Source organism: Seriola aureovittata, chromosome 3 (genome assembly GCF_021018895.1).
Source record: "Seriola aureovittata isolate HTS-2021-v1 ecotype China chromosome 3, ASM2101889v1, whole genome shotgun sequence".
Classification (NCBI taxonomy): Eukaryota; Metazoa; Chordata; class Actinopteri; order Carangiformes; family Carangidae; genus Seriola; species Seriola aureovittata.
This window is the reverse complement of record NC_079366.1, coordinates 4,597,690-4,619,919: the sequence shown is the minus strand read 5'-3', so window position 1 is coordinate 4,619,919 and position 22,230 is coordinate 4,597,690. Positions and strand designations below refer to the sequence as shown.

General features: G+C 42.9%; 1 protein-coding gene across 2 annotated transcripts; it reads right to left on the bottom strand.

Moving 5' to 3' along the window:
- Window positions 1-199: 199 nt before the first annotated feature.
- On the bottom strand, window positions 200-21,121 carry LOC130166396 (protein AF-17-like). 2 transcript variants are annotated; one of them, XM_056371972.1, is made up of 20 exons: window positions 20,780-21,121; window positions 19,769-19,848; window positions 19,621-19,675; window positions 19,363-19,472; window positions 16,048-16,151; window positions 15,286-15,379; window positions 14,111-14,218; window positions 13,882-13,971; window positions 13,545-13,691; window positions 12,018-12,870; window positions 11,308-11,507; window positions 10,744-10,861; window positions 9,764-9,830; window positions 8,473-8,621; window positions 6,040-6,237; window positions 5,692-5,768; window positions 5,025-5,395; window positions 4,801-4,897; window positions 3,090-3,302; window positions 200-2,994 (listed from the first exon to the last, which is right to left on the bottom strand). In XM_056371972.1, exons 1-20 carry the CDS (start codon window positions 20,886-20,888, stop codon window positions 2,959-2,961), a joined length of 3,276 nt encoding a protein of 1,091 aa, XP_056227947.1. In that variant the 5' UTR covers window positions 20,889-21,121; the 3' UTR covers window positions 200-2,958. The 2 variants fall into 2 exon arrangements, with proteins under 2 accessions (XP_056227947.1, XP_056227950.1); XM_056371975.1 differs by having other exon boundaries at window positions 12,018-12,866; window positions 13,544-13,691; window positions 20,780-21,120.
- Window positions 21,122-22,230: the final 1,109 nt, after the last annotated feature.

The window sequence follows — 22,230 nt, the reverse complement described above, 5'->3', positions numbered from 1 at the left end:
TACTAATATTGGTCACCGTGGTGAAGTAATACCAATATCTACAGGTTAACAAGTAAAATCTGTTTACTAGAAGGTGAAACTAATATCGTCAAGTACCTTCATGAAAAGTGTTGAATTCAGTCCCAGGTTTAGGCCCCTTCAAGTACATAGACTATTTACAGTTAAGTCATTCAACACCCAAGAGAAAATGTAGAACAACTCAGTAAAATACATTTATTGACCAAAAAAAGTTTTCTTAATCCATCCTTTTAATTTTACACACAAAAATATCAAAATACTTTACAGGGCTTTTAATCTGAATATTGTCAAATTCGTTTTGCTCAATTCTCTCAAACAAATACACTGTACACTGACAACGTGCTTGTCCTTTTTATACTTCAGTGCTCATTTCATTTAATTTCTTTTTTCAGGGAACAATGCATTTAAAATGATGCATAGTTGTTACTTGGTATTTAGCGATACATTTGAGAGATGTCACTGCATTTCATGCAATTCATATCCCCATAGGTAACTTGCTCTCCATCAAACCTCATTCAGAGCCAGGTGCTTAAATGTTGTAATACATAAAAAATACACAGTACGACATTCATAACATGGATTATCTTGGTTACCCAAACTTCAAAGCTTAAAAGAATGAATGTGTTTTTACACAAACATATTAAAGTATACAACTCGTATTCCAACAAAATTGAAAAGGTACTAAAAACGATTTACAATTGGGCCCAAAGCGCCCCAGTGCAACATGAGAAAGAAACTGCTTCAGAAATCCTTCGCACCACTCCTCAGTCAATCTCTCGGACGTGGTTGTGTGTCTGGACTTTGCCTCAGCTGTGAGGCGACTCATAAAGACATGCTTGCTGAAATGCAGACCTCCCACTCGGAGTCGTGTCAACCCGTTGGCCAATATCTTTATCAACATAATCAACATTCTCCTTCTGGCATTGCTACAGTATTTATCACTGACTAGTGAGCTGCTTGAAGTTCCTTTCTGACGTCTACATTAGCTGCTAACAAAACAATCTAGCACTCAACATATCACATGTATGGGAGATCATGTTCAAGATTGCAAAACAGAAGTGACAAAATATCTCAAAGGCCTATGAGAATCTTGTTAAAGAACACAGGAGAAAACCTGATAAAAGGATCCCTTAAGAGGATGAATGTGAGAGTGAAAGTGGCCTTTGTTAGTAAAACTGAGCCAAACAGAGGCATCACATGATAAAGTGGAGTAGAAGGAAAAAGGAGGATATCATAGTCTCTACGTTGGCTAAACTCAAACAGCCCAGCAGTAAAAGGCCAACAGTAGCAACATTGGCAATTCACTGTCTCCTCAGTGCTGATAACAGCTACACTATGTTTCATACACTATTGCAACAGCACTTTAATAGTTTACATCTCTTCCTATGACACCACTGTGCAGGCGTTCCTGTAAGATTTTCAATAAGTCCTTCTCTGTTCTCTGAAGCACAAAACAACTAAAGAACATTGCATCTTAACACAAAAAATTACAATAGAAAATGATTTGACACTTTAGTTACCACTATACGGTTATTCACACATTTCAACTGTTGAAATCATCAGTCAGCTATCAAAAGTATAAATGGGTTTAGGAAGAGCGCTTTAACTTTCGTAACGTAGCCCACCACGAACCCGAGATAAAAAACACTATCAAAGAAAGACGCCAAGAGAGTAAGCCTTTGGGCTCGTGGTTCTCTGTAAATCTAGTATCATTAAGGCATTATCTATCCAGTATTGCTAAAAGAACAACTAGTTGGCGGACATGGAAAGAATATCTATGTATGAAAGTAACATAAAAAGCTGACACTTGAGGACAGAGTGCAAAATAATCATAAAACAAAAACCTTTAAGTCCCTAGTGGCCTAGTAAGTACCAAGTATCCTATAAGGTACTGTGTTGATGGCTAATTTGCTCTGTTAGCTACTAACATGCAAAGTGCACACTTGTTTAGGAAAAACAATTAATTTCTTACTTACAACTTCCAAATGTTTGGTTTAATCTGCTTAATCTCGATAGCAACTGGAAGGATATAAAAGTCTTTAGAAACTCTTGTGGTCATTTAGAATAAAACCTGGTGTTCAGCGTTCACGTCGATGCCAGTCTCTAGTGGTCGCGGCGCCTTTTTGGACACGTGGGTCGTGTGCCATTTTTACATTTTACAGGAGTTAATACCTTAGAGTTAACACCAAGATTTTTTTGGTGGGCATTTATATCCAGTGAAGACGAATGCGGTAATGAGTCAGCACAAAATGTCAACAATGGAAAATAGGTGGCAAAAAAGTCTGAGGTAATAACTAGCTTAATGTTGAAATGCCACTAACCACACACTGGAAATGACAGTATATTTATCCTTTACATAATAAGAGCCTGTGAGAGGCTGCAACATATAGAAAATCTAGATGAAATTTGGGCGGGGTGACACAAAGGGAAGACAAAATATCAAGGAAGACAGTTGAGGTTGCAAGAGCGGGCAGATGTCTGATTCTCACTGACTGAATGAAAACTCTGGTTCAAGCCATGGAGGGAGTTTCATGAATGGTCAGTGCTTGAGAAGTCAGAGGAAAAAACACTCTGACCTGGAGTTCCCACTCACAAACTGAAAACCCACACAGCACCCGCAGGGCTGAGCAGGAAACTCTGCCTTCATCAGCAGCCCCATTGGTCTAACTAACAAATTAGTGCAATTTAAGAAGAGACCACTGAATTCATGCTCTCTGAAAGCTGCCTATACAAAAAACCTATGAGAAGAACCTCTGATATAAAGAATTTCAAAACATGAAAAACTTCACCATCCTGTTATACATTCATAAAAGAGGGTTTAAGATAAAGATGACAGAGAAGGAAAGACGTTCGTAGTCTTGTATGTTGACCTCAGTTCTTCAAGGGGGCGTGTGACGCCCGATATCTTCATTTGAGCTGCTCCTGTGTTACTGAGAGGTGTCACCCGTTCTTGTCTCCACCCTTTTCTCCTGCAGCCTGAAAACACAATTACGCAGAGTTTCGGAAATTTCTAAAACTGAAACCATGACAGCATGTAGAATCATAATGAGAAATCCTGCAGTATTACTCACCCCGGGCTTGTGAAGTACGTTGTCCTGCAGACCGAAGAGGCTGCCTCCCTGGTTGCCCTGCAGGGGTGAGGCTGTAGCAGAAGACAGCAGGTTGGGTGACTGAGCAATCATGGGTGAGTTTGGGGTGGAGGTGAGTGCTCCTGTCAGTGTGAGGCGCTGTAGCTCTCTCTGTCTCTGCTGCTGCAGCATCTGGCACACCACCACCTGCTGCTCCTGGGGGAAGGAGACAGTGAGTTTTTAGAAACACGACTATGAACTGGGAGAGGGTCTACATCCAAGAAGGACTCTGAGCTCTTTTAAAGTTTCCCCATGGACCATGATTAGCACTTACCCAGTCTGTGGTTTCTGACATCATAAAAGTTTCTGTTTTGCATGGTAAACATTAACATTAATACATCTGTAAGCTTTCTAAATTGAAAACAAAGCTTAATTACTACAAGGCAACCTTCCAAGTGTGTGAACTAATTACTTCTGCTGCTCTGACAGCAGCTGAACAAATGCTTCTTTCCTTCAGTCACTTCAGACCACTAATAAACCCACAACTACACAGTCACACAGTAAACAAATGAGCTGATATATTTATCCGGTGTCACAGTGGCTGACTAGTTCCTGCCCCATTAGACTGTCACCAGTTTGCAAGTCAAATAGGTAAATGCATGGTTGAATGTCTGACTTGCTGCTGCTGAAGAAGACTCCATATTCTTATCCTTGTATTTATTTTCAAACCATTAGGCCTAAATAGTTATTGAGTGAAAATATATGAAGCCTTACTCGTATTAATAGTTATTATTCCAGCATTACACTTCTTATCCTCAATGCCTTTTCTTAAGTTAGTAAGTTATTGTTTGCAACTGAGACACTAATGAGAGTAAGAACAAGACAAAATTAGGTGGATCACATCTAAAATGTCTCCTGTGGGTCTGTGAAGCCCTTTGACTGTCACTGTGATTAAAGCCAATACAAATCAACTTGATTTGGCTTGTGTCACAGTCACAGGTTGCAATTTGTCATTGATTGGCAGAATCCCAAAGGACAGAGAGAGAAGAGACAGGAACAGACAAGAGGGCTGCTGCTGTTCTGTTGAGACTGTAATGGATTGGTTGGAGTTTCATATTGTTAACCTAAATAAAATGAAACCAACCCTGTTGATGTGAGAAGAGGACCTGAGTGGCCAGGCCCAACGTTAGTGTCAGTCTGTGGGGGGAAGAATGACGCAATTGAACAGCAAACTGAGCTCACCAGGGTTCAGGTAAGGCCTGTATCTTTTCTTGTCCACTGGCAACAACAGTCATTCAGTATGTATGTGATGGCCTGTTAGTAGTAGTAATGTCATGATACTTGCCATCAGGACTGGCTAAGAGTGCAGGTGTGTCAGAGAGCAGAAGGATGACTTCTTAATGGTTTAAACTGATATTAGAACCAGTCATATGACATGACTCAGAAACTTTTTAAAGAAAAACATTTACAGTAACATGAACTCGATGTCCTCAGATGTCAGATAATTCTTGAGATCATTTACAACGTTTAACTAATTTGTCTCCTTGATTATAATGTAAATCAAATATGGCCACACAGAGGTGAATAACATTATTTTGGTGAAGCTCCAGGAAGAATGCTCCTTTTCAACAGAATAAAAGAGACCCTGTGAGAAAGTGTACAATGTGAACATACAGGTGAGATGAAGATAAAGTGATAGAGAGATTGTCATTACAGGAGTGAAGTTCTGTGAGGTGAGGAACTGCTGGAGCTGCTGCTGTTGCTGCTGCTCGAGAAGAAGCTGCTTCTGCTGCTCTGACAGGAGAGAAGACCTGAAACAAAAGCAACAGTATACTGTCACTGTAAGCACAGGACAATACACCCACAGACAAACAACAATCACAGCCTTAACCCTAGTTCAAGTTTTCAGGGAGGTTTAAAGACAGAGCGGGTACGTACGGGCTCACACTCTTGGGAAGCTGGAAGCCCTGTGCTAGAGCTTGGGGGTTGAGTGGTGGAGGTTGGGGGCGCAGAGCAGGAAGTGTGGGCTGAGGGGCATTCTGCACAGGAGAGTGGATCACACCGTTCAGACTTCCCAGCACACCGTTCATGTTCAGCTGAGGACTTCCTGCGAGAGACGCCATGAGACCGCCGACCACCGGCAGAGAGGAGCTGCCAGCCTGACTCATAGCACCCAAACCGTCGCCCAAACCTCGACTCAGGCCGTTCAGCAGGGGCTGGCTGAAGGAGGCGGGGCTCTGCTGAGGGGGAGGAGTACTCTGGAAAGAAAGGGACGAGCTACTGCGGGACGGACTACCAGAGTGGAGCTCCTGAAACAAAGACATGACAAGAGCATTTTAGCTATTTACTGTAGGTGTCAACTTGTTTTTGATGTGAACTCAGTGCCTCAGTTCAATGCCTCATGTTACAGTGAAGTACACACGGGCACAAAAAGAATATATTTAACGGTAAGAGACATCATCAATTATCATCACTGTATTAAAGAGTGAAACCCAAACATTTCTCTGCTATAAAGAGTTTTAAGAAGCAGAAACACACTTGCTAACTAATCGGTCTAGTGTCTGTATGATGTGTTCAAGGTAAGAAAGGATCTACAGGTTCTCACCTCGGAAGAGGTAACGAAGGAGGTGTCATTCAGGAAGCAGCTTTTGGACAGGGGACTCTTATTGGTGCTCAGAGGGTCTAAGGAACAGAGAGGCACAAACACAGGGTGAAACTACACATCAATAAATCACTGCTTTAGTCTAATGAGTTTACTGTAAGGAATCACCTGAAAATAATACACTGATGTTTAAAGGTGGTACATGCAGTTGGACTGTTGTGGGGGGGGGGGGGGGGGGGGGGGGGGGGGGGGGACGACGACAGGGAAACGTAGGTACTACATGCCACCATAGGAACCATGTGTCCCTTAGGCTTTGATATGAATGTAGGTAGTAGAGCTGAAGAATCTGACCTTGGGTGGATGACAGGAAGTTGATCTGGGCAGAGGTATGTAAGGAGCTCTGGGCAGAATGAACGTGTGGAAAAGACACGGCCAGCTCCGTGTTGAGCAGCTGCAGCCGCTCCTTCTTGGCCGTCAGGCTGAGGATCTGGTCCTGGAGCCGCTGGTTCTCCTGCTGCAGGGAGTGCAGCGACTGGAGCATTTCCACAACTAGAGGGTCAGGGAGGAGAAATATAACACCATTAAAAAACTTTGTATTATCATTGTTATTGTATATATGTACATTTATAAGATGAAGATTATGCAAACAAGATGAAAAGTAGGTCAACAGATTTAATTTATTCACCGTTTCTATTCAAACTCTGGAAATGTCTATTTTTTTCCATAAAACAGTTCAAAGATGATGTCAGTATCTGTCCTGCTTTACAGTTTTTCTTAAAGTCACTTGACAGAAAACCAAGCTGGTAAATAATATTCTCACTAATTTATTATATGTATGAGGACAGATTAGTCATAGTTCAATCAATAATACACAGGGAAAAGCACGCAGACCCAGTAACCTGCGCTGAGCTTTCCTCTAGTCCACTTTAAAAAGGTCCTTGTACCCACACAGGTGTTTTCAATTACTCTGACTGATGAGGCCCCTGCTCGGCCTCACGTTAAGCTACACTGGAAAATATAAGAAGTCACCAAACTACTGCCGTGTCCGAAACCACTCCCTATTTTCTACCAGCGCACTTTGTCTACTTTAAGCCATTGTAAAATGTGTGCATTGTATGTTGGTCTTTCAATTCTAACAAAGGAACACAAAAACGGGTATCCACAGCATGTACACTACTGCGATGCTTGGAAAATTATCTCTGTGCTACATAGGTCAGGGAAAATACAAATGATGGTGGTTCATAAGTGTCTGAGATCTCAAGTTAGTGCTCACTAGACTGAATGAATGAATGTTTTTTATGTGGGGAATAATCTTCAGTGAGGGAGACATCAATTAATCAAGCACCACACACACACACACACACACACACACACACACACACACACACACACACACACACACACACACACACACACACACACACAGGTCTATTCTGGATTAGGGGTCTAATCAAGAAGACTATGAGCTACATTAGTGGACCATGGGTGTGTAAGGGCTTTGAAGATTCGCAGTTTCATTATAATAGCATTATTGGACTTGTAGTTTTATGCAGTTTTAGTGTATAGCAGTGGCGTCAGGTCTGAGCTTGAAATTCAAACCCATCCTCTAAATACTTTCTAATTGATCTGTGCAGTGTGCTCAGCATCACACACACAAGGAGAACAAACACACTCTCCCCCCTCACTTCTGCAGTAGGAAACATTCATCAGTCTAAAATGAATTATACACAGTTAAGAGATCTTATGAGGGCTGGGGAAGCTGGGGAAGGATGCATGTTTCATCTTGAGAGGAAATGATGGTACAAAAAAAGAAGAGAGGTAGTAATATTGGAACATTGGAAGTATGTAACGAAATGGAAAAGTTGAGATGGCACTGGGTGGAGAAAGAACTACAGTAACTGCCTCAAGGTTGTACTTCTCTGCCAACCAGTCAAGTCGCAGGAAATATGGTCAATCTATCTCCCCTTCTGTTCCTGAGTTACAGGATTGAATATATTCTTACTACAGTGTTCAGCCTTTGACCATTTGGATATAAAATGTCACCATTTTACATTTCAAATTTCATTATCATGTGAATTCTTACGTTATGAACAAAAACATGTTTTGTGAGGTCACAGTGACCTTTGACCTGTGACTACCAAATTCACACCAGTTCATTGAGTCCAAATGAATGCATACAGTCACAGCTGTCGCCAGCGTGGACGCATAAAAAGGAGCCTAGGAATAAATTACAAAACAAGTATCAGTTTATGATGAAGAAAAAATGAGTCAGTATTAGAGGCAGATCTAACAGAGAGAGCAAAGATGAGAAACAAAACTGCTGGAGCTGCTTTCAATATGGTTGTCACACTGTGCTATTTTTTGTGTCTCTTACTGCATCAACTTCACAGGTACATTCATCATCTCTAAATAGCACTAGGTTTTGTTCTCACAGAAGCAGCTGCACAGAGTGCAGGTAAACAGACTCTTGCCCCCTGACGTCCCATGACCTTAAAAAGGAAGCTACGTGAGAACCTCATCCAAGGTTATGACCTCAGAGTGGCCACAAGTCGTCAGTAGTTCAACAAAAGAGTGATTTCTCCTTCTCAGGTTTCTTAATTTAAAGTATTAAGAGTTCAGAGATGAAAACATCCAGTATTTTAGAATAAAAATACACAGAATTTAAAATTCTTTTAAATGTATATATTTTCTTTCATAGCCCTTTAACATTCTCGTCACCCGCAGTTTTATCTTGGAACCACGTGGGAACCAGTGTACTGAATGACTTTTTTCAGGCTGACTCACTGTTGACTCCCATCTCTCCGTTGCCGTGTTTCTCGAGCAGGAGCTCAATGTGGGAGCTGGCTGGAGGGACGTTCTCAGGACGGGCTCTGACTCCTGTACCTAACCCATCTCTCTGGTCAAACAGAAGAGGAAGACAGCTCATGGGAGACCTGGGTGTGAAGGATCAGAAAACAACAGGGAGTCTGAAAACAGTAAGAAGTCACTGCTGCAAGCAAGCAGCGAAACTACCAACAAGACCCTGCGGCTGTGGTTAGTATTTTTTTCTAACCCACTCAGTCACTGTGGTAGTTAACCACCTGCCTTTTTCCTGTTGTTTCCCGCTGCTGTTTGCTGAAATAGAAACTGATCTGATTAAGGCTACAGCTCAGAGGAAATTTATTCAAATGATGTTTCATTTGATGGAGATCGTGAGACCACCTCATAACTGAGCCTGTGTTTTCCTGTTCTGGTCCGTCACTCAGGATTTTCAGCACAATCATGTATGAACAAGATGAGGTCAAAACCCAGACTATGGCTTGATCGCATATGGTCAATGTGTGAAATTGAAGACCTAGTTGAAAACTGTTGTGGAACTGCTGTGAACAACCAACATTATTGAGCCCTTTTTGCATTCTGCCTAGTGTCAGCTGGGTTCAGCCCTTTATCTGTTTCCAACTCTCTCCCCTCTGTGCTCACACACACACATATTATATATATATATACAGCTGTAAAACAGTGACTGAAACGTGGCCCATTAGGACTACAACTTCCATACCATTTCCAAGCTGCTGTTAAAATCCTGATTTTATAACCTGTCTTGTCTTCTGGCAAAATCACCAAACACATAGTTAAAGACAAAGACTGTGCTGTGTTTCAGCTATATTTACTTGTAAAATGATCACTCAGAGAGAACGAAAGTTAGAAGCGACAGAATATCTTTCTTATTTTGTCTCTCACAGTGAACAACTTCCGTCTGGGTAATAAACTGTTGCTCCACCTCTCAATGAACAGGGTAGACACAGACACAAGGTAAGCAGGCACACACTGCCTTCTATGGAAAGTAGCCAAGGTTTGCCCAAAAAGCACCAAGGTCACAACACTGCAGGTAGTAAAAGCCCCCCTAATAGAAACTGTTAGTGCCAATTCATTTTGAAAGATCAACGGCCCACTCCAACGCTTGGTCAGTCGACCAATGGTGTAACTTCATCACTCAACTCTATCATCCAGCCAGTCGGTCATGGACATTTGCATATACTAGGCGCTACTGCGCTCCACCCAAAAATACCAATAAATATTAAAGAATGAGACTTACTGTGAGGAAAGACTCTCTCTTGGTGAGTTCCCCTGACACGGAAAGCGACAGTCATCAAGGTCGGACTCTGAAAACAGGGACAAAGAGTCATGAACTTTGCGTGTGTGCTTCTGTTTTTTGAAAGGCAGTGCAGTTCACCATTAAAGCATGGTGTCCTTTGCATTGTGAAGAGATTTAAAGTGGCAATCTTGAATATTTCTATCCTGATTGATTTGGTGATTTAATACAACCGGTCACAGAATTCTGGGAGCAGCAAAACAAACTCTTGGTTTAATACAGACATCAGGCAATAATTGGCCTTTTCCCATTATTCGGTGACCAACTGTGACCTGAGCATGAGTTTGCGAACAGCAGGGCGCAGTGACAGGAGTTGGTTACATCACTGAAAAGTAGGAGGCGTGCAGCCTGTCACCAGCTCTTCATCTAACAGCTCACTGTGGCTGCTTCTTGTTCCATTGCTCCCTGAAAAAATTCAAACTGATCTAATGTCAGGAAAAGCTTTGTCTTGTCATTGTCTTGTTTTGACACATTTTTAATAAACAATAGAGGTAAATGATAAACTTACTGACAAACACATTGCATTTCCTGTGACTACTTCACAATAAAAGTCAACTTGTGTCTCACCAGTTAAATGCTTTTAATGTAAAGCTGCAGCAGTAGGAAAAGTTCAGTTTGCATTAGCAGCAACTTAATACAGCATTTTTTATTGCAAATGTCACCACAGACACTTTGTTATTAATACTGGAAATATATAAATGTTGCAATACTTTCATCAGATCACGATAAGCTCAATCACCTTTGTATTACCTCATTCAGTGATAGTGACTCAGACATTTATTTAAATAAAAATTTCTGTGACTGACACTTAAATGTCAGATTCTGTAAAAGGCTTTATTGTGGAAGCTTGTGTGAAACTGGCTGCAGTTTCTCAACAAATGCAGGTGAATCATACGGATCTCTGAACTCTGTCTCCCTCTTACCTGGCAGTGAGGTCTGGGCTTGGCTCAGTAGTGGCGGCAGTGTCGGGGCTGTGGAGAGACAGCTGGCGAAAGGCTGAGTGGAGGTCAGGCTATAGGAAGTGCTGGATCCTGGATGGACCTATGACACAGAGCATCAACACATGAATAATCCGTTGGTACAAAAATGCCTTCTCCTCATACGATGGACACACTCGTCATCTAGTAAGATAATCCAACTACAATGGGCAACATCTGCTAAATGACCAAAGTGACTAATCACTTGAAAATATTGTTAGATTAATTTTCTGGCAATCAACTAATTGATTAATCGACTGTTTCAACTGTGTAATCATGCTTTTTTAACCAAGAAATCAGCATTAAGCCAAATGCAGTAGTTGTAATTGTTAAAATAGCAATTGTCAAGGTTTTATGTAGAACTTTCTAATCAAAGTTAAACAACTACAAGAAGATACATAACAGACACAGCAGCTGTGCAGTGGTCCCGATACAGTACAGAGCCTTTCAGTCAGACTTCCTGCTGACTGATCGTTTCTACAGTCTGTATTTCCTCTCTGACTAAAGTACCTGTGTGTTTGAGACAGCGTTGACTGATGCAAGAGAGAGTGAGGAGACGTGGGATGGAAGGAGTCCTGAGGAGAGAGGGGTGCTACACATGCCCCCTCCAAGGGCCAAGGAGGTGCTACACACCCCTCCACCCAGGGAGAGAGGGGTACTGCAGACACCCCCTCCCAGTGTGAGAGGGTCCTTGAGACTGGAGTAGATACCTGGGAAATGAGAGGAATAAAGAAAAAAGGTAAAAAAGATATTTCATCTCAGAAACTGTAAGACCCCAAAAGAGAAGCGCACGTGTACAGAATCAATCTGAAAGTAGGGCAGGAAATCTACCACCCAGAAATGTGTGCAGCGCTTTCAAAAACCACTATCTAGGACAATATCTCTGCCTCACACAGATTAAAGAAATACTTTGAGACAGATTTACTAAATATTCAGAGCATTCAATCCACTTGTATGAAAAACATCTTTATTTCTCCTGATGGGCTGTAGCTTCCAGTGGCTTGTTCTATTACACTGAGGTCTTAATATACAGATAAGTCGCTGCTGTGGTGCTGACATGGCACGTGTGCAATGGAAACATTTCAGCGCCAAAGAGTCAATGTGAAAATGAACACACCAAAGTGCAAACAGATAGTGACAGAGTTTTTTCTACACACACTTACTCTGACACACAGGAAGTTAGAGGGCTACCACACACACACCCACTCACAAAGACTCACCGGAGCCGAGCAGCGAGTTGCCACGGCCTGTGGAAAAACTGCCAGCAGAGGAGGAAGAGAAAGAAGAAGAGGAGGAAGAATGGGAAGAAGAAGAAGAAGAAGAAGAAGAAGAGGTGGTGGTGGGAGGTAGCGTGGAGGGGAAGGCAGGGTGTGGGATGGAGGATGGGCTTGGGTAGAGCGAGGAGGTTAAGGCTGGAGGAGGAGGAGGAGGAGGAGGAGGTGCTGTGTGGTGATGATGGTGGTGAAGCTCCTCTTCCCTCCTCTCTCGGTTCTTGCTGCCCCGCGGGCGCCCTGGACCATGGCGGCTCTTCTTGTTGCCGCGGTGCCTCCTCTCTCGGGGCAGCGCTGGAGGTGTGGCTTTGTCCTCCAAGTCTGCCTCCTCTAGGATGGGCGGCGTGCTCAGCTGAGACGGCTTGCAGAGAGACTTGGAGGGTTTGTAGTCCCCCGAGGAGGAGATCTTGCGGATCTTACTGCTGCTGCCCAGCCCTGACGACGAGGTGATGCGCATGATGGACCCAAATGTTGAGATGGTGACCTTGTTCTCAAAAGGGCTTGAATTGCCTTCTGACCTGTCATGACCCTGTGATCCCACCAGAGGGCCATCAGCAGGAGTCAATGCTGGTGGCTTGTGGTATTTACTGTCCTCCTCCTCTTCCTCTTCCTCCTCCTCATCTTTGTCCTCCTCCTTCTCGTCGTCCTCTTCATCCTCATCCTCCTGGACGGCTGGCCTCCTGTGACGCTCCTTACGCTCCTCTCCGCTGTGGTCATCGCCTCCTCGGTCATGGTCACGCTCCAGGCGGGACGAAGATGAGAATTGATGGAAATCCTGAGTAGAAGACAAGGAGCCACCTCCCACAGAAACACACACATAAAGATGAAAAACAAACTTACTGATGTCAACCGTCTTTTCTGCCATCACCTCTGACTTTTCCCCTAACACAAGCTCTAGTGCAGAGGTATTCAGCTAAACATTCAGAGAGGTCCAGGAAGGTCTGGAACATTGGACCAGGGGGAATGCACTGGTGGGATTAAAATAATACCTTCTCCCTTAATAATTATATGTTCTTTTCGCATTTCATGGAAAATAAGGGCTGTAATAAGTCATAAGTACATAACAGAGAGATGTTGAAAAAGTGCATCTTAGAATAAAGTGCTTAATTTTAGAAAAAATGAAACAAAATGTGCAGCTTCAGTTTCCCCTTTTCTTCTGTTTTGTCAATTCCAATTCCACATCCTAACAGTCTCAACCATTTTTATAATAAACAATCACAACACATCTTAAGAATTGAAAAGCTGTAACACGTCCCATTCTCTTTGTTTCCCTCACATGTGATAATAGCTGTAAAGGGTAGAAAAGCTGCGCTGGTTGAAATAGAGATGGTCCGTTTAAATTGAATAATTCTCAATAACTTGTAGGTTATAGGTCCGGTTGTGGACAGAACAGCGTCTGGATCCATGTCCAGGCTGAGTCCATCTATTAGTAACACCAGCTGTAGTGTCTCAACATTTCATTGTGCACTTCTTACCTGTGTTGAATGGACTGGAGGAGCAGGAGGAGGAGGAGCAGCTCTTGCCAGTGCTTCCTGTCTTTTTACTGCTGCGATGACCATGACTGTGTGAGCTCAGCTTCTTGGACTTTCCATCACTGTCCTTGCTGCTATGGTGACTGGAGATCTGCATCAACACACACATACAGCCACACACACACTAGTTTTACTCATTCAGTTCTTTTTCGTAAGTCAAACAAATTGATAGCTCTCCACAATATGTGACATTACACTTGACATTACTTGTCAAAATACTGACTGACTGGTGTTGTGGCATCAAGCAAGATTTCTCTGAGTGCTAATTTCAGTCTCTCTACCTTTTCTATGCTGCTGGTTGTCACTGGCGAGCTCAGGCTGTCAGAGGACTTCTTGTGGCGCTCTTTTTGCCTAATCTTGTCCTTATGACTCTGAAAACACACACACACACACAGAATTACTAGGGTGGGGTATTTTCAGTACCTTAAAACAAGACTATGAATCTGACCAGATGTTCAAAGCCAACACTGCGTAGCCTTTACAGTTACACACAGTAACACCAGTGCTCACCTTCCTCTGTCTGTGGTGGTGGTGTTTGTCCTGTGAGGGAGAGCTGGAGCGCCCCCTGGAATGACTGAAGGAGCTACTTGTATTTTCGCTGGAGCGCAACTTCTTCTGCTATAAACACCAAAACAAGAAAGTGAGCAATGACTCATGACTAAATAAAACCTTAAAGGCTGCGGTGATTTTATCACATAATGCTTTAAAAGGTCCTGTATTACACACATTAAAACATTTGGTGTTTTATTTGAAGAGTTGATCCATAAGAAGATATATTTGTGGTTTTAAGAACTAAAAACCATCTCATTGTAGTTTTACATCTCCTCTCTCAGGCTTCTCCAGCAACAACAGGTCTGTTTTCTGAGTGATCAAATAAAAATACAGATATAGTATATTTCAGGTAAACCAAATCCTTTATGATTGGATGCTGGGTCCAGGTGGGCGGGGCTTGGGGCATGGCTGAGAGCAGTGACTGCTTTGTTGTTACATCACAAAGTTACAGAAGTCCTGGCAGCTGGTTTTAAGGCTCAGTTTCTGAATACAGGCTGTGTGCATTTCTCTGTGGACTGAGCACTTTGATACTTTCACTGTATTAATATAGAACCTAGACCTGATTTATAATCAAACAACACATGGACATCTACCTTTAGACTATATGGGACCTTTAAAAAGAATAGTTTGGCATTTTGGGAAACACACTTATTTACTTTCATGCCGAGTTAGGTTACAAGACCGACAACACTCATATATGTCCAGTAAATACACAGCTCCAGCCAGCAGCCACTCAGTGTAGCATAAAGACTGCAAACAGCCTGGCTCTGTCCAACGGTAACAAAAACATTCACCTACCATCACCTCTACAGCGATATAATTAATATGTTAAATCTTTTTTGTTTAATCCGTAAGTGTTGTTGTTTTACACAGTTGCTACATGCCAGATTATTTCTTGGCTGGCCACACTGAATTTCTAGAGACTTGCTGGTGCCATGAGGTTACTGGGCAACCACCGGAGACTCCAGGAAGTCAGTGGGCGTGACCATGAAATAGTCTGGCACAGGCTACAGGTAAGATTCAAAGGCAAATGAGGTTGTAATTAAAACACAACAGTGGTCATGTTTACTGGTTTCACATTCACAGGACTAGTCCGAGGGAGGATTTGAGTAAGGGTCTTCTCAGAGTGTTACCATTTTGTTGTAGTGATGCTTGCAGTAGCCACAGTATTTCACGTTGTCAGCTTCTGGGCCTTCCTCCTCACACAGCAGACCAGCCATCTGAGCACTGAACACAGGGTACCACAGGGTCAGACAGGAGAGGAGACAAGATAGCATTAGAGATTACACACGCACGCACACGCACACACACACACACCTGGATGTCACCCAAGACAGGCGAGAGCTTTTGTCATTGATCAAGGCAGGATGGATTAAATGTCACATGTCTGCACATACTAATCTGTGCCAGTCTTCATTTTAAATGGTCACAATCTGCACTCTGTGATAGGAATCAGCAGCTTTCACAACATCAAGGCCCAAAGCAAGTGAATGAAAATGTAAAGAGATAGGGAGAACAGCAGTGCAGGCAGTAAGACAAATAAACCTATGGGAAATACAGTACATATAGGCATTTTTCACATCTCATATCAGTCAATATATAAAATCAGTTATGTGTATCTAATTTGTCAGTGTTTTTATTATGACACACTGTCCTGCAAGAGTATTTTTAGTAACTTTTAAATACAGATCGTTTGTTCATAGGTCAATATGTTGCATCAAATAATTTCTTCAAATATTCCTGCCACAGTTCTTTCATGATGATCAAGATCGTAACTGATCTTGCTGAACAGCTTGCTGTCACCCAAAAATATCACCAAGCTGTAGACACATCTTCCATGTAACCACAAACACATACTTAAACACACACATACACACACCCAACTTAACACTTACCAGGTGACATGAAACGCTTGTCTGCAGCCTTGTCTGTTGCACGTCATGCAAGCTCCACAGGCAGCCTTGCTCTCCCTGCCATGGTCCTCACAGATGTAACAGGTCTGGCGAAAACAGCAAAGATGGGGAGAACGGGTTAATGTCATATCAGTAGCTGCTCGACTTGAAGATGAGCAAACTTCAAAGAAAATCATGTGTTCATGTGTGTGAAGTCTTGTGAGGCTCCGTTCGATCCAGTTACACCAGTGCAACCAGGGCAAATTTCATTAATTCATATGATCAGGTCATTAAAGTGAACTACTTTGATTGCAGTGTGAGTCCAGCCACAGCGATACTGTAAATGATTAAGAAGTTTTGCTTGTCAGGACAACAGATGGGGCTTTCAAACAGAACAGTTTGCTCTGTGCTTGCTGCTGTTAACCAGATGTCGTGAGAAAAGTTTACATCGAAGAGACTGTAGCTAGTTGTGTATTTGTTTTCAAAAGAGAGCTATATTTTTTGTATCTTGATCATACTAAAAAACTAACAATTCGGAAAAAGGGAAGTGTCTGGGCTTATTTTAGGCACAGAACCAAGGAAGTAGTTATAGTGCCTTTACAGGTTTAGGGTGCATCTAAATAAAAATATCACAAAAAGGAAAACACAAACCGATTTCCTTTCTCACCTTCACTCCTTGTAATATCTTTCTACTTCTTATTGTATAAAGGTGGGATAAACCACGGGGGCGTGAGGCCACACATGTGGACGCAGCAAAAAATGAATCATGCGTAGACAAGACTTTGATAATAATTCATTTTAGAGTTCAACGCTGGAATTCAAACATCCTGTAAGCATCAGATTGTGCACACATCTCCACAAAATACATGTAAGCATACCCGAGCAGTCAAACGCGTTGACGCACACACACGCACACACACACACACAGCTTTTGTACTTCTTCCTCAGCTTTTCCCCAGTGAGCGGGGCTGACTGGTGGGGGGCAGAAGAGGCCTAGCAACAGGTGCGGGACAAAGAAACAGCGGGCTCTTTACCTTTTCACTTCAGCCCCCTCTCTTTCGCCTTTTCTCTCCACGTTCCTCTGTCTTTCTCTACTCCCCACATCCTAGTCCTAGCTCTCTGTTTCCCTCTGAGGATGACGGCTGTGTAATGAAAGGCCGGAGACATTACTACACCGGGCGTATAAAAAGGAAGAGTGGCTTCTCAAGTTTTCACTGTCCATTGTAATGCTGTCTAGGAATGCAGGCAGCAAAATCTGGATGAATGGCTCTGACGGGGGAAAGCTGCATGCAATTTACTGTAGCTGACACAGTAATATGAAACCAGGCACTCAAACACTCATGTGTACATTTATATGCAGGCATGCGCGCACACACAAACACACACACACACACATACACATACACAGATGTCAGCAACTGGCTGCTCAGTCCAATGAGCCCATACGTCAAATATTGATCTCTCTGTAATGTGCATTGCTGTGGCTCATGCTGCTTTCACCACTCACTACGTCTGCTGTACAGTACACACTCCGCCACCAAAGACCACGCAGACAGTTACGCCAACTGATGTATGATAAAGCTATAATGGCCTGAAACCAGTCTGTGGGTTAACGGTTGGATTTACAAAGGGAAAAAAAAGACATCTAAGCACGGCTGTATATGTGATAAGGAATCTGTTCACTCTGTTTTCCATCGTTGGCCTGAAACTACATGTTAAAGTTCTGTGTGCGGTCCCATTATCTTTGTGCTTCATCAGTCAGTGTGCAGCATCAAACCGTTTCACATGTCAACAAGTCAGTAACCAGTGTTCACTATTATACACAGAGATTACGTGAAGAACAGACTCGAAGAAAACTCCCTATCGACTTTATCAATTCATGATTTGTTTGTAATGATTGTTTTCTTTATCGCTTATCTCAAATCAATCTATAAAATATAAAACAATGCAATAAATATTAATCACAGTTGTCCCAGAGCCCAAAGTGACTTCTTCAAATAGTTTTTTTTTGTCCCACCAACAGTACAAACCCAAAGAGTTTCAGTTCTTAATCATATAAAAGCCAGGAAGCAACAAGTGAATGTGTCATTTTGTAAGATAAATGACTTTAAACTAATCATCTAAGCACTACTCAGTACGTCACAATGGGTGTTTTGCGTTGAACTGTGGTAAATGTACTTCTTTGTTGCTCCCTCAACCTGCCTCATCTATTGCTTCTTCAGCTGGAAATCTCCCACATTTCCCAGAATGACTTTCAACAACCTCCAGGTGTGACCTTGCCACATTCAGCTCTGGGTTTGTACGGGACGTGTAGGTGGAGGCAACGATGGTGATGTGGAGAAAAAATATTTTCCTGTTTAAGGGAAAAACAAGAGTTGCGCTGCTTCCCACATGTCCTGCGACTGTGTTGCATCATGGTTAGTTGAAGCTACTGTTGTTCGTGGAGAAGTTGATGATTTTTTTTTTTTTTCTTTTACCATGGATTTCTCTCTGTGGGATTATTGACACCGATGGAAAAAGTTCAGTCTAAAACAAAGTCTCTGTTCTGTTTTTTTAGGGCATAACTCCAACACTGATGTTTATAGTAATAAACAATACCTCCAATATGTTATTGTCCAGTGCTTTACTTCTAAACATGATTCCTACAGGAAAATCACTTCAGAAAATAAGCAAAATTTCCAAGATTTCTATTTTATCTTACTGCAAACAACTGCACAAGTTGTAAAGACAGAATAGGTAAAACATTAATCTGACCAAACATTGGGGACAAAACTTGACAAGTACCAAATGAATCTTGTATTTGGCCTGTGTTGAAGTAACCTGGTGTTGATACCTAGCCATAGGGGATACAGTATCTCTAAAAAAAAAAAGGGAATGTTGGGGTGACCTGGTAGCCTGATCGTTAAGGCACATACCGCATGGCCACAACATCCCTGGGTCGATTCCAGCCAGGGAACTTTGGTTCCTGTCTATCTGTCTACCATCATCTATCCATTAAAATCTTTATAGTAAATAAACAATGGATGTACTTCAGCCTCTCCAGGTAAAAGAAAAAAGGTTAGCAGTCTTTTTGATACCATTCTCTGAGCAGACAGACTGACGCAAACGAAGCAGCATGTCCTGCATTCCAAAATTATTCAACACAGAGCATCAGACTTTCATGAAGTCTTATTGTCTTGCAGTTTGTGTAACAACGTATTGCATATTTTAGCACAAGTTCTTCCAGTCAACAGTATGCATGTGTGTGTGTGTGTGTGTGTGTGTGTGTGTGTGTGTGTGTGTGTGTGTGTGTGTGTGTGTGTGTGTGTGTCTCCGCACCTTGATGTATCTCTCATGTGGGACATATTGCAAGATGATGGGCTCCATGGTGAGGACATTGGCAAACTGCACTTCAGGGATGTAGAGCGCGCACACAACGTGGGCCCAGCCTGATGGAGAGATTGGCAGTGAGTCAGTGGCATACAAAGGCTCTTTATAATTGAAGTGCAAATCTACAGCTTCTGTGTTGCGTCAGGTGAGAAGGGGCTAACGCTGTTTCACTCCCCTGCTGTTACACAGGGAGCGTGTGAGGTTTACCTCCGCTGTCCGTCCTCTTGAGGGCACCATCTTTGTGGGGGCACAGCTCACACCTCTGGGGCGGGACAGGAGAGTGTGTCATTAACCATAACAGGTGAAGCAGGGATGGGTAGTTGTGTTGTGTCTTGTTGTGTGTTGGCATACTCACCACACGCGCCGCCCTCTCCTGTGACTCACACTTCCGACAGAACCACGGGCCGGTGGGCACTTGGACAATGCCATAGCATGCTGAAACAAACAAACAAACAAACAAACACAAACACACACAAAAATCGGGTCACAGAAACTATTTCTTGTCAGTGTCATCTGCAGTTTTCCAACAGATGTGTAAATGTCACATATAAGTCAGTACATTAGTATTTTTCAATCTTTATCATTTTCTAATATGGTGTATTTTACATGTATCTCTTTTATTGTGTTGTTTTGTTAGTCATGTAAAATGCTGCTCTCATCTTGCTCAACTTATCCTTAAAAAAAGACAATTTATATCCACTTGGGACTTAGACACAGAAGTTGAGTATGAATGAAACTGACCTATGAAGACAGCTCCAAACTCAGCCTGCTGTGTCCGCTTTAAACTAATCTTTCTATCAAATTTCAGATCGCTTTCGCTGACTTTCAGAAACATTTACCCTGCACATGAGAGCACAGTGAGGTCAGCGTGGTGTAAATCACCAGCCTCCCACAGTTGGTCCTGGTTTTTACTCTGAAACAAGGTCCTGCAAGTTAACTGCTCCCTCTCACAGACGCATTAAAGCAACAAAGCAAATGGACACAAGGTAACACAGTGTCCAAACCGGCGGGCCCGCCGGGCTTAATTCTCGCTGAACACGCCTCATGCAGTATGTGCTGAACCCGACCGGGCCAGACCGCCACACACAAACACACACACGCTACGACACGGACCCACTGTGCCGTCAAGGCGCCATCCAGGAACGGTGTCACCCTGCTTGGCCCTATGTGTTTAATCATGTGTGCTGAGAGGAAACAACAAACAGCACGCCTACCTACCCCTCCCACACACATCCATACACACACACAAACACGCACGTAGACAGCAACAGACCTGCCTAGAAATCTACCGACCTACCAGCACCTCTGGCTGCCTCCAGCCGCCACAGCTGCCCGGTAATTACACGCTAACAGCGGCTAATGTTACCTTGGTGAACGGCGACGCTGCAGCCGTGTCCATCACAGTAAACCAGCGGATTCTCAGCCCAGCCTCGCTCGTCTGAACACACGCAGCAACCTCCGACCATTTCCCGCATGCTGCTCCCATATGAAGATATGTATTTCCCCTCCCGGCAGCGGCTCAGACCTCGCCCAGGCCTGTCAAGTGGTCGTCCCGCATTGACGCCGCACCGGGCATAGTCGTGGGCCGCTTTCGTCGCACAGTTTTAGCGCAGCGGAGAGACGAAATCTCGGCGTGGGGTTTGTGGTGCTGCTGCTACGTTTTTTCCGTGATGTCCTCCCCGTCCCCATAGAACCGATGCAGTGCGCATGCCCAGACCAGCTACTCTGGGTCGGAATAAAAGTCACAGCAAAGGTAGCAAGTTATTGTTGTTTTCAACCTCAATCCACGTTCACCGCGTGTTTTCAGACCATCACGTTAATTTTCAATTCGTTATATTGTGAGAAAATTACATCTGCGCGCCCCATATTCTTTTAAAGAATTTCATAAATTAGATTAGTAGAACATGTTGATGCATCAGTCAAAACCGCTGGTTGCACTGTTTCTCTATCAATTTAGTTTCAACAGCCCCATCTTCAGGATTTCCACAGAATAACAAGGCAACAATTACAAGCTATTTCACCATCCAATGTCCTGACCTGAAATGAAAAACATCCACACAATGAATGATACACCTGCTGTGTGTACTGCCTTATTACTCCCTTTACTTGATTCTGATTTACTACATGTTAATGTAAGTTTTAAATGATCTACAAGAGGTTGTGTACATTTGTATTTTATTCTTTCTCTAGTTGTAAACAAAACCCTCTCTCTAGTTGCAGTCAAAACAATAAAACAAATAGACAGTGTGTTGCATGAGCATAGATTCCATTTAGATTTTTGTCTGTCACATGTGACCCCTACAGCTCAGTCAGCAGATGTCACCAGAAGCCTTTCATTTTGACTGGACTTGCGTCATTGTTGCTTTATGACTCCTGTCAAGACTGGCTGAGTAAACTCTGTCTGTCAGGCCAGTTTTATGGTGGAAATGGTACTTCAAACACACACACACACTTGTACAGCTATCTTTGAGGGGGCCCATCATTGACATAATGCATTCTCTAGCCTCTTACCGTAACCTTAACAATCACAACTAAATGCCTAACCCTAATCCCTTAAACCAAGTCTTAACCCTCAAAAAGCCCTTTAAACTTGTGGGGTCCAGGATCTCGGTCCCCACAAAGCACCATAGACCCCACAAGGGTGGACTCCCATTTTTCGGACCCTACAGATGTAGCAAAACAAGAACACACACACTAACACACAGTTTGGGCAGAAGCAGGGCTTTCTAGACACATGTTCCATACCTGTTTCCCTTTCCCTCCATTTTTTTTATGTTCAGAGTCGATATGTGAGAAAATGTCCTCTTACGCAGTTTT

Excerpts from the sequence above, each read along its gene's own strand:
- LOC130166396 (XM_056371972.1), bottom strand. The coding sequence starts at position 20,888 with ATGCGGGAAATGGTCGGAGGTTGCTGCGTGTGTTCAGACGAGCGAGGC. Across the intron at positions 19,849-20,779 it reads CAGCGTCGCCGTTCACCAAG|CATGCTATGGCATTGTCCAA; the intron begins GTAACATTAGCC and ends TGTTTGTTTCAG. Across the intron at positions 2,995-3,089 it reads ACGTACTTCACAAGCCCGGG|GCTGCAGGAGAAAAGGGTGG; the intron begins GTGAGTAATACT and ends TTGTGTTTTCAG.